Source organism: Anguilla rostrata, chromosome 7, assembly GCF_018555375.3.
Source record: "Anguilla rostrata isolate EN2019 chromosome 7, ASM1855537v3, whole genome shotgun sequence".
In the NCBI taxonomy this organism is placed as follows: Eukaryota; Metazoa; Chordata; class Actinopteri; order Anguilliformes; family Anguillidae; genus Anguilla; species Anguilla rostrata.
In genome coordinates this window covers 2,790,168-2,808,641 of record NC_057939.1, presented here as the reverse complement: position 1 = coordinate 2,808,641, position 18,474 = coordinate 2,790,168, and the positions used below count along the sequence as shown (strand labels likewise).

The window sequence follows — 18,474 nt, the reverse complement described above, 5'->3', positions numbered from 1 at the left end:
ACAGGTGGGAGGTAGGTGTGTGTATGTGTGTGTGTACGTACAGGTGGGAGGTAGGTGTGTGTATGTGTGTGTGTACATACAGGTGGGAGGTAGGTGTGTGTATGTGTGTGTGTACGTACAGGTGGGAGGTAGGTGTACTCTGTAGGTTCCAATCTGGGAATAGTGTCCACAGCCTGGAGGTGAGACTCAGCGGAACAAGGTGCCAAAGAAACGAACACGGAGTCACACACAGTGGTTTTTATTAAATTACCCAAATACACTTACAGCTGGACAGTGAAGACAAAGGCAACTTACTCTTTTACCCAAATTACATATTACTTCAAGTGTCAACAACACGATGGTCAAGAAGCATCTCTCAGCAGGGCTAGGAAAAGATGCCACAATTTCCCACCAATGACAAAGTGGAAGATTTATAATTTACATCTACTTTAATTTAGAGGAATTTAAATTTAGCCAATGTTGAGGACAATCTTATGTCTGTTGTTAAAATCCAGTTGGGCGACCTAAACAACACATAGAAAGAAATCTTCCCTGATACAATCATTAGCAGTATTTTTTTACATATGTTTAACAAATATCTACCTGCAGCTTTGAACTAACTTGGAAAAAATGACTCTCCAACAATATGATTAGCATGACAAATGAAACATACAACAGGCACAGGGGATTTTTATAATTATGTGGGACATCCAACCAAATGTTTTCACTGTGTGGTTTCCTTCATAGAACAAGATGTAGTCATTATAAACACAAATTTCTGTATTAACTGTTCAGAACTACTATGTGCGTAATGCAGTGTAAAACACGTTAAACAGGTCTGTCTTTTCAGCACATGTAATAACTGCAGCTCTGAAAAATAAGAAAGTTTCATAAAAAAGAATAACCACAGTAAAATCTAAAGATCTAAAAGACCTAAAACATCTATCTTATGTTTATCTTAACAAGAACTTATCTAAACTTACTTTTAAATTTCTTATATAGCAAAACCACCACCACCAAGATTAACTGTTGTCTGCTTCGACTAAATCCACTACACTTTCTAAATTCGCATTTTATTTTCATTTGAATTGCACATGAAAGCATTGCAATTAGGAAATTACACATTCTGTTTATCAAAATATGTTCTTGGATTAACTTGAGGGTTTGTTATGTGCTTTATTTATAAGAATCAGAAAGTTGTCTGAATTTATTCCGGGAATTTGAACGAAAGAAAATGAATGAAATTTTAAAGGCATACTATGCATGATTTTTTAAGCCTGTGTTTACAATCAAAGAAGTCGCCTCCTCCATGTTCAACGTTACCCACTCACCCCGAGTATCTGACTTCAGTCATCTAGCTACCTAGCACAGCTAGCTGCATAGCGAACTTCAGTTGACACCACACCTCCATTTGAACTTCGGCTGAAAGGTAATTTCACTGTTATATCTAGTTCTTGAATGAGCCATTTTGGCTCGTCTCTTTGCTTCGCTGTACCTGGGCACTACCCAGCTAGCTAGCAACAAACACTCCGCTCAACTCTGATCCCATACCACAGGCAACGTAGCCACACCCACCCCTCCCAAACACATAATAGAATAACAAATACAGGTAAAAGGTGCACAAATTTTGCAAAAGTGTGTAAAGGGGTTGTCAGTGCATCATAGATATGCCTTAGAATGGTTATTTTATAATATTTAAGGTAAAAATCCTGCATAGTGTGCCTTTAATTCTTCATTCATAATGGGCACTGAAAACGGCCCAATGTTCAGGAGTAGAAATTTGAACAGGCATCAAAAAGGCTGGGTCTCAGGCTGTAGTACACTCAGTAGTCATTTGGAATGTACTGTGGAATTCATCCGTAGGTACTGCAACCTGGAAAAAAATAATTTTAAAAAACAATTTAAATAAATACACGGCAACGACTCACACTCAAGCCCTAACCCCAACCACACCAACCCACAAGATACCACGCTTGTCTTGTGCAGGAACCCTTGTGCCGTATCATATGCTATTACCGCGGTGGACACAGTAACACCATAGAAATCTGCTAGAGTCACGGTGTGATAATGCCACAAACATGACCATAGATACAAGCACGCTCACCTGTGGGGTTCGGTCCTCCAGCCTTACATGTCAGGCTCTAAAAAAAAGAGAAATAGAAGGAAATCAGTCTCATTTCCCATCTACACGCTGGTACATCTTAACTATAGACCTCTGACCGCTATTAGCTGCACTTGAGAGGGTAGGAGGGGCCAAGCCATAGAGTGTATATAGGGCGGCAGTGTAGCACAGTGGGTAAGGAACTGGGCTTGTAACCGAAAGGTCAGAGGTTCGATTCCTGGGTAGGACACTGCCATTGTACCCCTGAGCAAGGTACTTAACCTGAATTGCCAGGCGGTGAAGCCTAGGATGTAATGGGAAACAGCCTCAACTGCGCATGCTTGAGGGCAAAGGAGCGGGTTGCCCTTTGAATTCAACGTTTAGAACCAAGGTGATCAACTGCCAAAGAACACCTCATTGGTTCATTGTTTATGATCAGAAATTTGTGTAGCAGTTTGTGAAACAATGGCTTTGGTTTTGGTCCATAAGGGAAAATGTTTATTAAACTGTGCATATTTTATTATATGTCTGCTTTTCAACAATTGTTAATCGAGTTTCAAAATAAGATCAGGGAAGTTTTATTTTGACTTCAAAAGTCAGATTTTCCCCATTCATTGTAATAGGAGCGCCAGTGTTTTGCCCTCAACACACGCAGTACAGGTTTACTTCAGGGACTTCACAAGCTCAGGTTAGCTGAAGGCGTGCTTGCCCGTCTAGTCAAATATGCACATCTGTGGTTCTGACACAGCCAATGGCAGGCCGAGGCCTCGCCGGCTCTCTCACCCCACTGGTACGGCTTGGCGGGGTCGTTCTGGTGCTTGACGACGCAGGAGTATTCCTTGCCCTCCACAGGGGTGAAGTCCACGCTGCGGGTCAGGTGGAACTGCCAGGTCTGCTCGAAGGCCAGGTCGGTCTGCACGGCATTGGGGATCTCCTGCCCGTTCTCCATCAGCTGGATTTTGATGTCGGGGGGGTGGAACCCGCTCACGTGGCAGATCAGCTTGTTGCGCACGCCGAGCATCCCAGGGTTACGGCTGTACACCTGGACCTTCGGAGCAGCTGGGCGAGGGGGAGGGACAAAAACCAAATTAACAGATTTCTTTTTTTTCTAATTTCAAAGAGGCAGTCGCAAGGAACGAGCTGCTTTTAAGTTACTGAGTACTGTGCATTTTATTGTCGACCTTCTGGCCAGTCTTTATTTCTCTCAGATTTTTGGTTTGTTCTTACACACACATGAACACACACATACCCTTTTACATTACAGGCAGTTAGCAGACACTTATCCGAGGTATAATTACACAAGCTTTTGCATTTTTACAAAGTAGCCTACATTTAATACAACTGGAGCTTCATGTAAACTTTGCTCATGTTGCAACTTTTATAATAGATTACACTATGCAGCTAGCCCACACACACAAATTAATTAATCAGTGTGGTCTCTTACTTCTAAAGTCAAATAATGCCAATCAGCAGCTATCGAGCTTAGGCACGATTAAAATCAACTTCCTGGTTAGCAGCTGTAGCTGTTTAACTCACAAGGAATCAGCATCCTTAAAATGAAGAAATTCCCCAGTAATAACATTACTAGTTCAAATGTATAGTCTGCATTGTTTAAAAAATATATTTTAAAATGAAATTAATTCTATAATAACGTAATGCAAGCACTCTCTTAATTCTACAGGTAATAGGGAGGATTCCATTTAACCACCACATTCTTCCACTCCTACTTTGCATTTGGAAAGCACAAGTCCAAGCAAAACTGATTTTTTTTCCTGCACCATGTTAGCTGGAGTAACACTTATTTAGAAAATGGAATGGCCTCACAACTTGTCTATTTGGTGGAAATGAGCAAACTGATATTTTTATGCCCAATGATTGCAAAGAATCATGGGAGATCTGAAGAAGCGAAACATGCCACAGTAAACTGCTCTGTACGCTGGCAGATGCGGAACGTGGGCAAGCGGCCAATGACGTCAGTTCCACCCCTCATGAAAAGTTTATGGTCAAAGAAGCCATTTTGTCACACGAACACCGCTCAACTCCTCAAGCTGATTTCTGCTTTCAGATTAAATGAGCGACCAGCTCAAATCCAAAAAATCAGGTGATGCGGATTGATTGGGTATTAACCTGTATTAACTGAGATAAAAGTAATTAATTTAACAATATTTTAAGTAACTGGGTAATTAAATTAACCCAGCAAACTCAGCGGCTATCCAGGACCGGGATAAATGACCACTGCTATAGGCTATTATTTATGCTGATAAGAAAATGACACCTAAATCAATAGATACACAGATCGCTATATAACACCATAGATGTGGGAGAGTTAAGCATAGATAACATACAACTGATCCAGACGTTGCCTACTGCATGGGAAATCCTGTGAATTTTCTGTCTAGATATGTATTATGTTAATTCATAGATAGCCCAAAACATCTAAAACGTATCGATAGTGTTATTGCTTGGCAAAAGTCAATAGTGTTTTTTATGCTACAAAAATAGACTAACTTCCTGAGAGCCAAACAAAAAAAAAACTGTATACTGAAGTGTACTAAAAATATAATTTAAGTATACAAAAATGTTTCAAATGTCACAATTTGCTGCTTGGACGCCCAATCATTAACCAGTTATTGATTTGGAGCTCTTTGGTATGACATGCTTTGTGATGGCACTTGGCAAGGTCTTGAAATGACTGTCATGTCACGAAGGAATCACATATTTCTTGAGGTTTACGCCCCAAGATTGTTTTCGGTTCGGGACTTTCCAGATCAGGTCAAGTCAATAGCGAATAGAATTGTAATCCGATTGTAATAAACCTGCTGGAAACGTGGATATCGACTGCCAGTGCATAACCTACATACATTATGTGGAGTTTTTCTCTCCCGTCTGAATGCTTCAGTAGCCCAGGCCTAGCGCACTGAAAATGAAAGTAGATTTGGGGATTTCCAACCAACTGTTTACTGACTCTGGTTGGTGGCAACGCGGTGTTAGGACGCAGTGGCCGTTCGTTTGATTAGGTATATATTATTATTAGGTACATATATTAGGTATAGATACATAGAGATCACAATCTTCTATAAAAACGCCTGCTAGTGATTCCGATTAGATCCTGAGTTTAAGAAAACAAATAGGCAAACGTTGCACTATTCTGAGTAGGTACTACATTCAATAATCTATTTGCAAAGTTTTTTTTTCAATATAATCCAAAAACGATTTTCTCTTTTAAATTAATTGTATTGCGTTTTATCCGTGGCTCATTGTGAACTGCAACGAACAAAAACACAACCTTCCATTTCTGCTGCGCAGCTGGTGGCCTTCGCTGTTCAGTTGACACCGTGCAATCGTACATTGGACAAAGGTGTGTGACTTCAGCGTTAAACTAGTCAGTTATTAAAACGAGGGATAACAATATTAGACTAGCCTACATAAATACGTAGGTAAAAATGTTTACTAGGCTATATATACTGTCATGATCCCCGTGGTAAATAAGTCTAGAAATAAGTCAAGTCAAGAGTCAAGACGATGGTGATAAGACACATTTGAAAAACAACAATAAACGTAGTAATTAATTTTAATACTTACAATGTACTCCATTCACGCTGATCAACGCGATTGCGAACACGGCGAGGCACAGTAGGAGTTTCATTTTTGTTGTATTTTCTTGCTTCAGGAAAATAAATTCGGTGATCGTGCGAGAAAGGTAGTTAACTACGACTTCACTTCAACGTCCGCGCTTACAGTAAAGCGAAAGTACACCGAGAAGGAGTTTATGCGCCGTCATGTCACGCCTCTTTATATTTTACAGCCAATCACAAAATGTGCTTTGCCGTTTCTAGGCACAAGTACATTCTTGAGGTTGTGTTTTCGTATGGTCTAGATGGGTGCGACTAGAAAGCATGCGTATTTAATTTAATTTCAGCACTAGCTTCCTGAAGTCTTCCAAGAACGTAGTGCAGTTTACTGAAAATAATAATTATTAGTATGTATAATTATCATTTTATATTGTAAAAAATTGTACGCTACTATTTTACTTATTTGGATAAACTTTATCTGACCCAAAAACATACAGTACATCAATGGGGTAAACATACTGTATGTCTTGATAGTGTGAGATTCAGTCTTTATTTAATAAATCTAAATAGTTCTCATTTTTATCTGTTTATTTATTAATCTAGGACCTCCAATCATTTATGTCCTCAATACTTTGAACAAGTGTGTCCATGGGACCAAGGTCATCAGGGGAGAGAGGTATATAGAGCTGTGTATCGTCTTGCATAGTTATGGTACAGTACATTATTATTATTATTTTGTATCATATGCCCAAGAGGAGAAAATAGAGATTGAATAGAAGAGGACTGAGGACTGAACCCTGCAGAAGTCCACATGAAATGATGACTTTTTCAGAAACAAAGTTATCAGTAGAGATAAAGTAATTCCTGTCCTGTAGGTATGTCCTGAACCAGTTGTGAACCAGACCAGGCAATCCTTCCACTTTTCTAGTGTATAAAACAGTATCAAGTGTCAGACAACAAAGAAGGAACAGCATTTGGTTCAGAAAAAATATTTATTGCTCGTTTGAAGATAAGGAGTGATCTTTTGTTAGTACGGATTGCTAACCACTAACCCCATATGCTAGGTTGTAATGCATTTGCGAACACCCAGCTCACCTGACATGACCAATCAGCTCTGTTAGCCAAATCAAACTACGGTAGTTGAGTATATATATATATATATATATATATATATATATATATATATATATATATATATACACACACACACACACAGTTGAAGTCGGAAGTTTACATAAACTTAGGTTGAAGTCATTAAAACTAATTTTTAACCACTCCACAGATTTCATGTTAGCAAACTGTACTGTTGGCAAGTCAGTTAGGACATCTACTTTGTGCATGACACAAGTAATTTTTCCAACAATTATTTCACTTTTAATTCACTATATATTCGCACTATATAGTGCAAATCAATCCCAGAACAACAGCAAAGGACCTTGTGAAGATGCTGGAGGGAACAGGTACAAAAGTATCTATATCCACAGTAAAACGAGACCTATAACGACATAGCCTGAAAGGCTGCTCAGCAAGGAAGAAGCCACTACTACAGAACTGCCATAAAAAGCCAGACTACAGTTTGCAACTGCACATGGGGACAAAGATCTCACTTTTTGGAGAAATGTCATCTGGTCTGATGAAACAAAAATTGAACTGTTTGGCCGTAATGACCATTGTTATGTTTGGAGGAAAAAGGGTGAGGCTTGCAAGCCGAAGAACACCATCCAAACCGTGAAGCACAGGGGTGGCAGCATCATGTTGTGGGGGTGCTTTGCTGCAGGAGGGACTGGTGCACTTCATAAAATAGACGGCATCATAAGGAAGGAAAATTATGTGGATATATTGAAGCAACATCTCAAGACATCAGCCAGGAAGTTAAAGCTTGGTCACTAATGGCTTGTCCAAATGGACAATGACCCAAATCGTACTTCCAAAGTTGTGGCAACATGGCTTAACGACAACATAGTCAAGGTATTGGAGTTGCCATCACAAAGTCCTGACCTCAATCCAATCGAAGATTTGTGGGCAGAACTGAAAAAGCGTGTGCGAGCAAGGAGGCCTACAAACCTGACTCAGTTACACCAGTTCTGTTAGGAGGAATGGGCCAAAATTTCAGAAAATTATTGTGAGAAGCTTGTGGAAGGCTACCCGAAACGTTTGACCAAAAACGTTAAGAAATCATTCTCTCTACTATTATTCTGACATTTCAGAAGACAGGGAATGTTTACTAGGATTGAATGTCAGGAATTGTGAAAAACTGAGTTTAAATGGATTTGACTAAGGTGTATGTAAACTTAGATCGATATATACAGATCATGAGGAAAACAAAGATCAAATACTTCAGAGCAAAACAAGGAACTGTGCGACGTTAAACATTTAGCCTCATCTCGCCCAGTCATTTAGAGGTTGTTTGCACGTACTTGTGGTAGGGGCGCTCGACGAGATACGGAGTGACACATCCTCTCTGTAGTATCTTTGTTAAAAACGGGTCATTTTCTAGGTCAGCTGGTGAATTACGTCACTTCCTTTGTGCGCCCTGTGTGTTTGCGAGTGAAGATGGCGACTGCACAGCTAACCGATGAAGAGCTTTTCTCAGAGTTAAAGCGCCTCGGTTTCACACCAGGCCCGGTGACAGAAAATACACGGCCCGTGTACTTGAAAAAACTCAAGAAACTACGGGAGGAGCCTCAACGTGGAACCAGGTCCGGCAAAATCCGCAACAGTGGAAGCATAAATAGCAGCAGCAGTAGTGGCATTGGCAACACAACAGCGGGAGGTGCTGGACTTGGAGCCAGGCCCGCCAGCCGTGACGTCACACACATCAAAAGCGTCCGGAGCCCCGGCTCTCCAAGCGAAAAGCTGACGGGCGGTGGGAGCAAGTTCGTCCTGGGGTTCAGTTCCGATGAATCGGACGTTGAAGTTACCCAGACGAAAGGAGGACCTCCACATAGCGGCAGGAGAGATCGAGGTCCCGGACATTTACAACAGCAGCCATCACGGCCTACAGGAACACCCACAGCTACTAGCAGGAGCCACAGTGGGGGTAACGATATTAGCAGTTCCAATTTTGGAATCCTGGTTGAACGGAGAGGCGGCTCGGGGTCACCCTGGTGGAGCACCCGGGGAAAATCGAGCATCGGGATCTCCCTGGATAAAGACGCGGAAGAAAGGGGTTCAGGAGGCACGGATGAGGAAGAGTATGGTGAGGATCAGGTAGAGAGGGACGTTGTGACTCTGAATGGCAGCAGTGGTTCCTTGAACAGTAGCAAACTCGGAGCGGATTACTCCGACTCGGATGAAGAGGATGAGGATATAAAGCCGAAGGAAAGGCTGTGCGATCGCCGACTAAGTTCCAGACGGAGACAGACTAAATCGCCACAAGCTCCCCATACATGTTCAAAGGGGGTGGAGACCGACCGGGAAAAGACGGGAGGCGGTGTAATTAAATTAAATGACGAGGCTAGCACAAGTTGTCTAGACGTTGTGGGAGACCGGGGGAACGAAGAGGGCACGAGGACGACCGGCCAAGCCGAATCTACTTTGGCTAGCGGCTTGCGAAACCGTAACGTTAGCTACCCCAGGAGACCAGGATCCGTCTCCGCCATTATGGGAGAAAGTGTCGGGGAGAACAGCAACGTTAACTGGAGTCCTTCCTCTTACGGCAACAACCACGTCAGTCGTAGGGACTGCGGCAGCAGCAATAGATTCAGTGTCGGGATCAGACCACATTTATACTCTTACCACAGTCCCTCTGAGACCTACCGACCTAACCACTCCAACCACACGGCCGCGAACCATGCCTCCATCCCGTCGACGCGGCCGCGGAAGCTGCCCGTTCCGGAGGAGGAGTTGCTCCAGCAGTTTAAAAGAGATGGGGTGTCGGCTACGGGCGGCGTCAGTGCCCACTACCTGTCCATGTTCCTCTTGACGACCGCCTGTCTCTTCTTCGTGTCGCTGGGTCTCATGTACCTGCGAATGCGAGGCGCTTCTGAGGTGGATGCTGTCGGTAAGTATTTGGCTTGCCCGACCGGAAACAAACGTATGAGTTCCGTTAACACAAATCACGCCTAACGACTAAACAACCCGCCGTCAAAATGAACGTGAATTTCCTTCATCGTGTAAATTTACAGCAAGTTGGTTACACATCATGCTGCATGCTTTTGTTTATGTGCTCTCTGGTTTTCAGCCCCTTTTTCTTAGTTGGCTATTTATTCATTCGTTTGGCTGATACATTGATTATGTCAGTGCAATAATTGCTCTGGCAACCCAAATTTAACCCTGCATTGATGTATTTTTATTCCGTTTTAAAGTTATTCTTATCTGCTACAGTCCACTGACAGCACACTGTTATTATAAATGTTTATTCAATCTTTTGAATGTTAACTGAAACCATGTATAAAGGTGCTTTATTGGCTAAATGCTAAGTTGGCACGGTGGAAGTTGACAGTCAATTCAGGACTGAACCTGATGTTACGAGCGAAACGGCATGTTGTGACTTTAAAAACATGCATGGTTGACTTAAACATAATATGACTCGTGCCAGCTGTTCTGATGGAGGTAAACATACAGGTAACGAACCTGCTCTGCCCGAACTTGTATTTTATTTGTGAGAAACGTGTGCTTTTCGCGGGGGCCTCGTCCATATGATAGGGCAGTCAGTTGGCAACAGAAGTGTAAAAGCAGCGGCTCGATCTCCCATTAGACCCCATAGCCTGATATTATGGCGGGAGTTTTCAAGCCCATGTTTTCTGAGACGCAGACGAAGCCTGTTTACATGATGGCAGAGGAAGTAAATGATGAATAACGGCCCTGTAGCGTGCCCGAAGTTCCCAGAGCTGCTTTTAGCCGAAGAGCGTGTGGGAGACATCTAGGTCACAGACGGGCTAAGCCGGCCTAATTGCGGCGAGGTCGTGATGGTTGAGACTGAGGGACCGGGCAATCCGCCGCACTCTGGGCTGGGAGACGTCTGTCCTCAGCACGCCGGTTAAATCGCCTTCTAGACGCGGTTTTAAGAATATTGCGCTTATCGTGACTATAGTCGGGACTGGCATCTCATACGGTGGTAGCATCCGTGTTCTGGTTGTGTGCCGGTTACTTTTTTCAGAGGTTTTGACTCGCATTTGCAGTTAACTGTATTTAAGTCATTATGTGTAATGGGAGAAAAAAGCATTTTTCTAAACTGGAATTCAACGGTTAAATATGAAATTTTTCTCACAGGTTGTTTACTTTAAAAATAAAAAATGTAAAGTTGGACGGGGTATGTTCTGGAGACAGGTGGTACGGGCACTTAGTCGTTATGTCTAGGCCGCAGTCTGGATCTTGCAGATTTTACATGAGTTAAGTTAATGGAGTACACCCCCCCCCCCCCACTCCTACTTTAGTCTTTAGCGAGATGCAGGTCAGGTGAGTGTACCATAGTCAGACAGTGACTCAAAGACCGCAGACTACTTGCACTCCACTATCACCATCTACGTAAATGCTCTGGCTCCTGAAAGCACTCACGTCTGTGAAAAGAACAGCTTCATTGTAGGTCTGGATCCGGTATGGCTGTGATTTCCTTACATTGCTGTATATTTGTGTGCCTCTAATGGTCTCATGTTTCTCTCTTTCAGTTCTGAACCATCCGTTTGGCATTGCATTTGACAGTGCTTATGTGAGTGTTTATTATCTGTTACCATGTTGTGTGAAAAGGTTTACCTAGATGTGTTTGGCTAGGTGCAGAACGTTATTGATTTCTGCAGGGTTAAAAAAAAAAAAAAAACAACTTATGCATAAAAACATGTTATGATACAATGCAAGTTTAATATCAAATATGCGAAGGTAATTCATGTTATGATTTATGATATTCCTGTGAAATATATGAATGTTATGGTCTTAATTGGCCTACCTATCAGTTGACTTGTATGTAGGGTCACACACCACATGACCTACCTGTACTCTTGCGTTGATTTTCAGGTTGGTGAAGAAAAAGACCTCATTCTCAAAGTCCTGCTTCACCTGCACGACCACCTGGCAAAGATTGCTGGTAATTTTTGTTTATTTCTTCATGTGTAGTGAATTCGCTTGCTGGCACAAGTAACTTGTCTTAAAGTGAAGAATAGATCTAGGTCTTGTTTGTATTAATGTTTTATAAAAGTCTTTATTGGTAGAAGTGCTATTTATTAAGCAGTGATTTATTAATCACTGCATGATTTCTTTTCCAAAAATAAAGGCACAAATTGTGTTGATCTGTGCAATGTGGATTATTGAACCCAAAAAACAGCCTGTGTTTGAGAGTAAGACACAGGCGGAGGTTTCTGAAGTGAACCCTTAATATTCATATTCTGAGCTCGCTCTGCTGTTCTGGCAATCCATCATTTAAAGGATTTTTTTTCAACTCTTTATTTTCTCCCGATTTTGTGTTTTTGCTGACTGCTGCAGTTTTCCCTGTGAAATCGGGAGAGAGCCGATTAGCTTGCGCTCTGGTTTAAAGTGAGAGCACACGCTGGCTGTCACTAGAAGGCCCACCTAGAAAGGCCCAGACACACTGGGCATGGGACTCCTGCTGGACAAAATGGTCCCTCGGGTGGCTGCCCTGGCTGTTAACATTACATTTCGTTTGGCTGATGCTTTTAACCAAGGTGACACTCAATGAGAGTATTCCAAAGGCCATTGGAACAGCTGCACTGCACGGGTCCGATAAGGTGCTGTACTCACGAAGTGTCGGTTCTCCCTGGCCATGAACACTGAGTCTGGTTCAAACCCTTTTTAAAGACCATGGAGAGATTTGGTGTACTGCTGCAGAATCTGAGCTGCCTAGCTCTCTCTCTCGCTTCACTGGCGATGTGGTAGTGGCACATTTTACTGCCGTTGACTGGCACGAAGGTACTTGATGTCAGATTTGCATTTTTCGTAGGTGATCATGACTGCGGTGATGAGAACCGTCATCTCAACCGAAGCCTTTCTCTTGCCGAAGCATCTGACTATATAATGGTAAGGCTTCATATCTGCTTTTTACAGAAGCAATCCTAACTTATTAATGTTTATTCTTTATATTAGCATATAATTATGTGCTTATATAATTTTTCCTGTATTATCTGGGCTCCTTTCATTTTGACCGTGGATGTGGAGAAGCATTAATTTCAGTTTAAAATGTAACCAATTAAGAATGGTGCGTTAATTTGAATTCGCATTATCTTGGGAATTGAGAAATCGTAATAAATATGAAAGAAATGGGCTGTTGAATGTGTGAATGGAATCGTTTTCCTGTCAGTTTGCACCGTTGCCAGCTGATTATGCAGCAGCATTATTATGTGTGACTGTTGAAGCTCACTGAAAGTTGTGGCCCTGTGTGTTTCCAGCTTCTGGACTCGGACTACGAGCCGTTTGTGGCCCCGGCCCTGGAGTGGATCATCCGGGCCGGAGAGGACGTCGGAATACGGTAACCGGAAAACTTCCCTAAATCGGGAGCGCCAGATCTGATTTCCCACTTTATTCCTTGTCGATACACCCGTGCATGGAAAGCGAAATATAATGTGTGTTATGTGCTATGACGCGTTTATATATGACCCATTGCGGGAATCGTGTTCCGCCCCTGACTCTCTCCCGCCTGTGGCGTTCGCAGGCTGATTGGGGGCGACACTGAGGAGCCCGTGACGGACATGTTGGGGGTCACGCGTCTGGAGTCCACGCACCCCGACATGTCCTTCGCCTGCCGCTTTCGAAGGGCCTTCTTCGCGGTCATCCATCAGGTGCTGCTCTTACTGGCGGGTGAGTGGCCGACCCCCCCACCCCCGGGCCGGTCTCACCACAGAGGTCCAGCACCCCGCCCCCTCCAGTTTGGAGCGGTTCTGCAACCACAGTCCTGCGCGTTTCACTGGCATCCCAGCACTGCTGTCCCAGCGTCCATTGGGGCTTCATAACTCTCGTTGTGTTTTTAAATCTCTCTCCAGGTGTTGGAGCAGTGCTGGGCGTCCTGTTCTACATGAAGCACCGCTGGAGGAGGGAGGAGGAGGAGACCAGGCGGATGTACGACATGGTGGAGAGGATCATCGACGTGCTGAGGAGTCACAGTGAAGCCTGCCAGGAGAACAAAGAGCTCCAGCCCTACCTGCCCATCCCCCACGTGCGGGACTCCCTGGTGCAGCCTCCAGACAGGTGAGCAGCCCTGTACCTTCACCCTACTACCTGTGCTCTACCTGGCCACTCCTGGCCTCCCTGCACGTTTATATTGCAGCACTTGGCGGGTTTTGTCCTACAACAAAAAAAAAAGCCTGTTAACTAGGGCCCCAGGGTTTTTTTTTTTTTTTTGCAGATCTTGAAAGTGCTCTACTTTAAATGTGGAGGTTGTGAAAGTTGTGTGCTTGAAGCTTTTGTGCGTGAGCTTTGTCCAAAAAGAAAAAAAGAAAATGTCTGTTTACTAGGGCTGCAAGGTTCTTGCACTTTGATTTGGCACCAATATTTTGAATTGGTTATAATGGGGCATCCCAAATTGGGGGAGAACAGAAAATTAACACAATCAATGGGTTTTGGGTTCGGATGCACACGCTACAAATCCACCATGACAACTAGCCTCAACCTTCAGTTGTCATTCATGATGCGTTTGTGAAAACGTATCATCTAGATATATTGCTAAAACAATAAGGCATTGTCTGCGCGTTTTACAAATGCTTTAAAGACCACCCATGTATGGCAGTTACATTTTTGAAGGAAGGTTGCTGTCCTGTGGCTTACAGGAGGAAGATGAAGAGAGTGTGGGACCGGGCGGTGGCCTTCCTCTCGGCGAACGAGTCCCGCGTTCGCACGGAGACCCAGAGGGTCGGCGGCGAGGACTTCCTGGTGTGGCGCTGGACTCCGCCCTCGCTGAGCTGCGACAAGATGTGCGGCGCTCCATCAAAAGTGTGGCAGGGCAAAGGTCAGCTGGTCCTCCGCTGGTCCTCCGCTGGTCCTCCGCTGGTCGGCTTGCGGCTTTTAGTGTGAAAACTGGCCTTTTTTCCTTGACTTGGCTCTGTTCTGCACTATTTTAGATGTGTAATGAGACAATTAAAGTGTTGTTAAAAGGCGCATGCTGCAAATACACTACTATTTAATTGCAGATTTCTACACTTTGGTTTCTGCATGTAAAATTTACAGTGCAGTACCATACGGGGCGGGGGGGGGGCGCTATGTGTAGAAAGTGCTGTTCTTACTACATGGTGAAAAGCAAAGTATATAAAAATCTAAAATGGTGGAGTACAGCGGGAAAAAATTAAAATAAAAAATAAAGTCTCAAACGTTGTGGAGCTCACTGTATGTGGTTGTTGGCAGCTGAGGGTCAGAGTGAAGCTGTTTGCCTCTCGTCCCTGGTCCTAATCCCGAGAGAACAGGGATGAATGTAAAGATGAAACCGCGTCAGACGATGAGTTTTCCTGAAACGTTCCTGTCGCTCTTCCCAGCGTTCCCGCTGGACAGGAGGAACTCTCCGCCGAACAGCCTGACCCCGTGCTTGAAGATTCGCAACATGTTCGACCCGGTGATGTGAGTGAGCCTTTCATCTGGAGGCCTGAAAGATTCAGCAGCTACGATTGTAGCTGTGACTGTTCAAATTTAAACCGTTGTTTAGATTTTGTACGTCTGTTTCGGTGAGCTGTATCGGGCTGTAGTTCGTCCATGAAGTGATCGGCCTGGCTGAACTCTGCTCTCTCTCCACAGGGAGGTGGGGGAGAACTGGCACCTGGCCATCCACGAAGCCATCCTGGAGAAGTGCAGCGACAACGACGGGATCGTCCATATTGCTGTTGACAAAAATTCGCGAGAGGTGAGTGACTTTGCCGCACTCTTAATCCAAAAGGGCGTCAGAAGCATAATAAAAGTGTCTTTTTATTATTACATTTCATTTAGGACGCATTTTGAGTGTATTAAATGCCATTTTGTCAACTGAAATACACACGCGATTGTAAATTCTTCCTGTTGTCTCCATAGGGATGCGTCTATGTGAAGTGTCTGTCTGCCGAGCACTCTGGGAAGGCATTCAAGGCGCTCCACGGCTCCTGGTTTGACGGTGAGGTTGACGCCACACTGTCTGCTGCTCAGTCTCTTGCTCAGTCTCCTGCTCTGTCTGCTGCTCCATCTGCTGCTCAGTCTCCTGCTCAGGCTGCTGCTCTGTCCACGGTCTGGCAGCGCTGAGTCAGATGGATGCCTCTGGGCGTTCCAGATTCCAGGAATGAAATGAAAATTAAGGAATAAAAAAAATAGATTCACTTCCAATCTGATGCTTTTCTGACTTAATAACATTAGTGGTCCATTCTGAGCTTAGGCTGAAGAATTCCCCATTATAGTTAAACTTCACCTTTAACGTTGTGTTCCGTGTTGTTCCGTGTTGTGTTCCTTTAACGTTGTGTTCCGTGTTGTGTTCCTTTAACGTCGTGTTCCGCGTTGTGTTCCGTGTTGTGTTCCTTTAACGTTGTGTTCCGTGTCGTGTTCCGTGTCGGAGCGCTGAGCTAACGTGCTGCTCGCTGTCCGCAGGTAAGCTGGTGACGGTGAAGTACCTGCGTTTGGACCGGTACCACCAGCGCTTCCCCCAGGCCCAGGGCTGCAGCGTTCCGCTCCGACCCGCCAGCACACGCATGCACAGCCTGGCGCACCTGCGCCAACGCAGCACCGCCGGGACCACGCCCGGGTTCTCCTGAGAAACACACACACACATGCACGCACACACACACACACACACGCACTCATACACACACACACGCACGCTCACACACAAACAAACACACACACACACACTCGCACGCGCACGCACGCACGCACGCACGCACACAGACTCAACGCCACCCCTTTCCCTCCCTCATCTCCAGCCCAGTGTTTGTATGGGCCGCTCTCAGATGAAGCCACCAGGGGGCAGACTTTAAATTTGCGAACATGGGTGGAAGCTGAAGAGGCTCTTTATTTGGTATTTTTCTAAAGCTGAACTGAGGTGAACTTTGACCCCTTATGCGGGGTCGGGGGTGGAAAAGGTTTGCATGAGAGGACTGGGGAGTCCTATGTCTGCTTGTGCAATGGACTTTATTTCTTTTTGTTTTTGGCGTTACCTTATAGTTCTCTGGGTACAAGGAAATAACAGGCTTCCAGTTCCAGTACCATTTTAATGGAAGTGTGAGGTTTTTATTGTATTTTTTAACTGGCCCAAGCCCAGGTTTAAAAGGCCAGGTTTAGTCGGCCTAGACATTGAGCAGCTGCATGTGATGGTCTATGTTTGCTCCCTATTTAAGCTTTGAATTGTAATGTAAGATGTGCATATTTATTTCTTACCGAGGTCTGAGGTAATGTAATCCCTTTTTTTTCTAGTTTTAGTCCCGTAAAAAGACGCATGCACAAACGCTTGGACAGGTGCTGTAAATGTGTGTGTGTGGTTGCTGGCAGTCCTTTCGCTGAACAGCGATGGCAAAAGCAAAAATTCCCAAGCTGTCATTTCCTCGCCAGAAAATGGGCATCATTTAATGCAGATGGCAAAATGGCGGGGGTTTCGGGAGCGGGCCGGTGGCGGGAAAAGTAAACGGGCGGAGTTTAGTGCCGATCGCACACCGCACGGAAACACCACGGCAACCAGAAACGTGGGCGGTCAGCCAGTCAGCTCTTCTTCTGCCTCAGAGTCCCCGTCCCGCGATCCTTTTTATTTCCGTATGTTCTTACGTACGGTTATCTTCGTAAACATGTGAGGGCTGACCGTGTCCGTTAAAGCTTTAAGCCGGTCAACACGAACGCCCGCTCACCTTTCAGGGACATTGGGCGGCTTTTTCAGGAACCTCTGCGTTTTTGTTCTTGTGGTTTTTTGTCCTTTTGACACGTAATAATCAGAGGACAACCTTGTCCCGAGCCCGTTTTCTGCAGTGGGTGGAGTTTTGGTTTTTCTGCCGGGCTGTAAACCTGTATGCGAGCGTTTGGAAGTTCCAAAGGTGCGCATTTCAGGCGCAATTGAAACGCGGCGCCCGGGTGATGCCCTGTCGTTTCAAACTTATTGCCGGGGGTTAGAACCTGACCGTTTCGCCGCGCGTTTGGATTGCGGTGCATGGTAACGTCCCGCCATGTTCCTGACCACTTTTCTGGTTTTAGGTTCTCTGTAGCTTTGAATTAAAAAAATGTTTACCTGAACCCCGATGTTGACGGGGTACAGTGATGTATTATGATAAATAAGCTAATCTCTTGTCTTTTAAAAACAAAGTATTTTTCCTTATGCAGTTTAATTTGTAACGTAATGGTTGGCAGTGGTTTTGAGAATTTCAGCTGCTCTCTCTCCTGTGTATTAATTAAGTTGATCACAGGAGCACCATCTTATTTTTCTAAAATGCAGTGTTTTTTCCCGGGTGCAGTATTTTTCAGCACAGAGTTGTACAAACGGTGCGCATTTTAAAATGTCATAAAACCTGTTGCATATTCTCCTGCAGCATATAACCTAATTGTGCCTTAACTTTGAGCTTTTTTTGTATTACTGACACTGCTTTTGAGAATGTATCAGAGTTTATAAAGAGTTTAAAAGTTACACACGTTCAAACAGTTGTATCCATTGCCAGGGCTGATGATAAAAAAAAAATTCAAGGCCAGGATGATGATTTTTTTTTTCTTTTGCTGTATTTTATGTGCATTGTGGTAATGTTAATATTTCTTTTATACTTTATTTTTATTACCCATTGCCAGAGTGAATGTAAATGTTAGGTGATGTGGCCCTTCTCCAAGGTGGCACTTGAATTAAAGGGATATTCCACCCAAAAAGGCAAATTTTTCAGGATTTTGCAGTTTTATTGAGTGCTTGCAATCCATCATGGTTTTTCCCTCATGTGTTAAGTTCAAACATGCGCTCCTCCAACAGAA

General features: G+C 44.1%; 2 protein-coding genes across 2 annotated transcripts; one reads left to right on the top strand and one right to left on the bottom strand.

Moving 5' to 3' along the window:
- Positions 1-222: 222 nt before the first annotated feature.
- Positions 223-5,838, bottom strand: LOC135258778 (beta-2-microglobulin-like). Its single transcript, XM_064342346.1, has 4 exons — positions 5,663-5,838; positions 2,864-3,139; positions 2,084-2,120; positions 223-1,852 (listed from the first exon to the last, which is right to left on the bottom strand). Exons 1-3 carry the CDS (start codon positions 5,724-5,726, stop codon positions 2,107-2,109), a joined length of 354 nt encoding a protein of 117 aa, XP_064198416.1. The 5' UTR covers positions 5,727-5,838; the 3' UTR covers positions 223-1,852; positions 2,084-2,106.
- Positions 5,839-8,162: 2,324 nt separating this feature from the next.
- On the top strand, positions 8,163-18,381 carry LOC135258774 (inner nuclear membrane protein Man1-like). The gene is made up of 12 exons (XM_064342334.1): positions 8,163-9,655; positions 11,262-11,302; positions 11,605-11,674; positions 12,545-12,621; positions 12,990-13,069; positions 13,253-13,398; positions 13,581-13,785; positions 14,364-14,542; positions 15,063-15,144; positions 15,319-15,424; positions 15,589-15,667; positions 16,132-18,381. Exons 1-12 carry the CDS (start codon positions 8,206-8,208, stop codon positions 16,293-16,295), a joined length of 2,679 nt encoding a protein of 892 aa, XP_064198404.1. The 5' UTR covers positions 8,163-8,205; the 3' UTR covers positions 16,296-18,381.
- Positions 18,382-18,474: the final 93 nt, after the last annotated feature.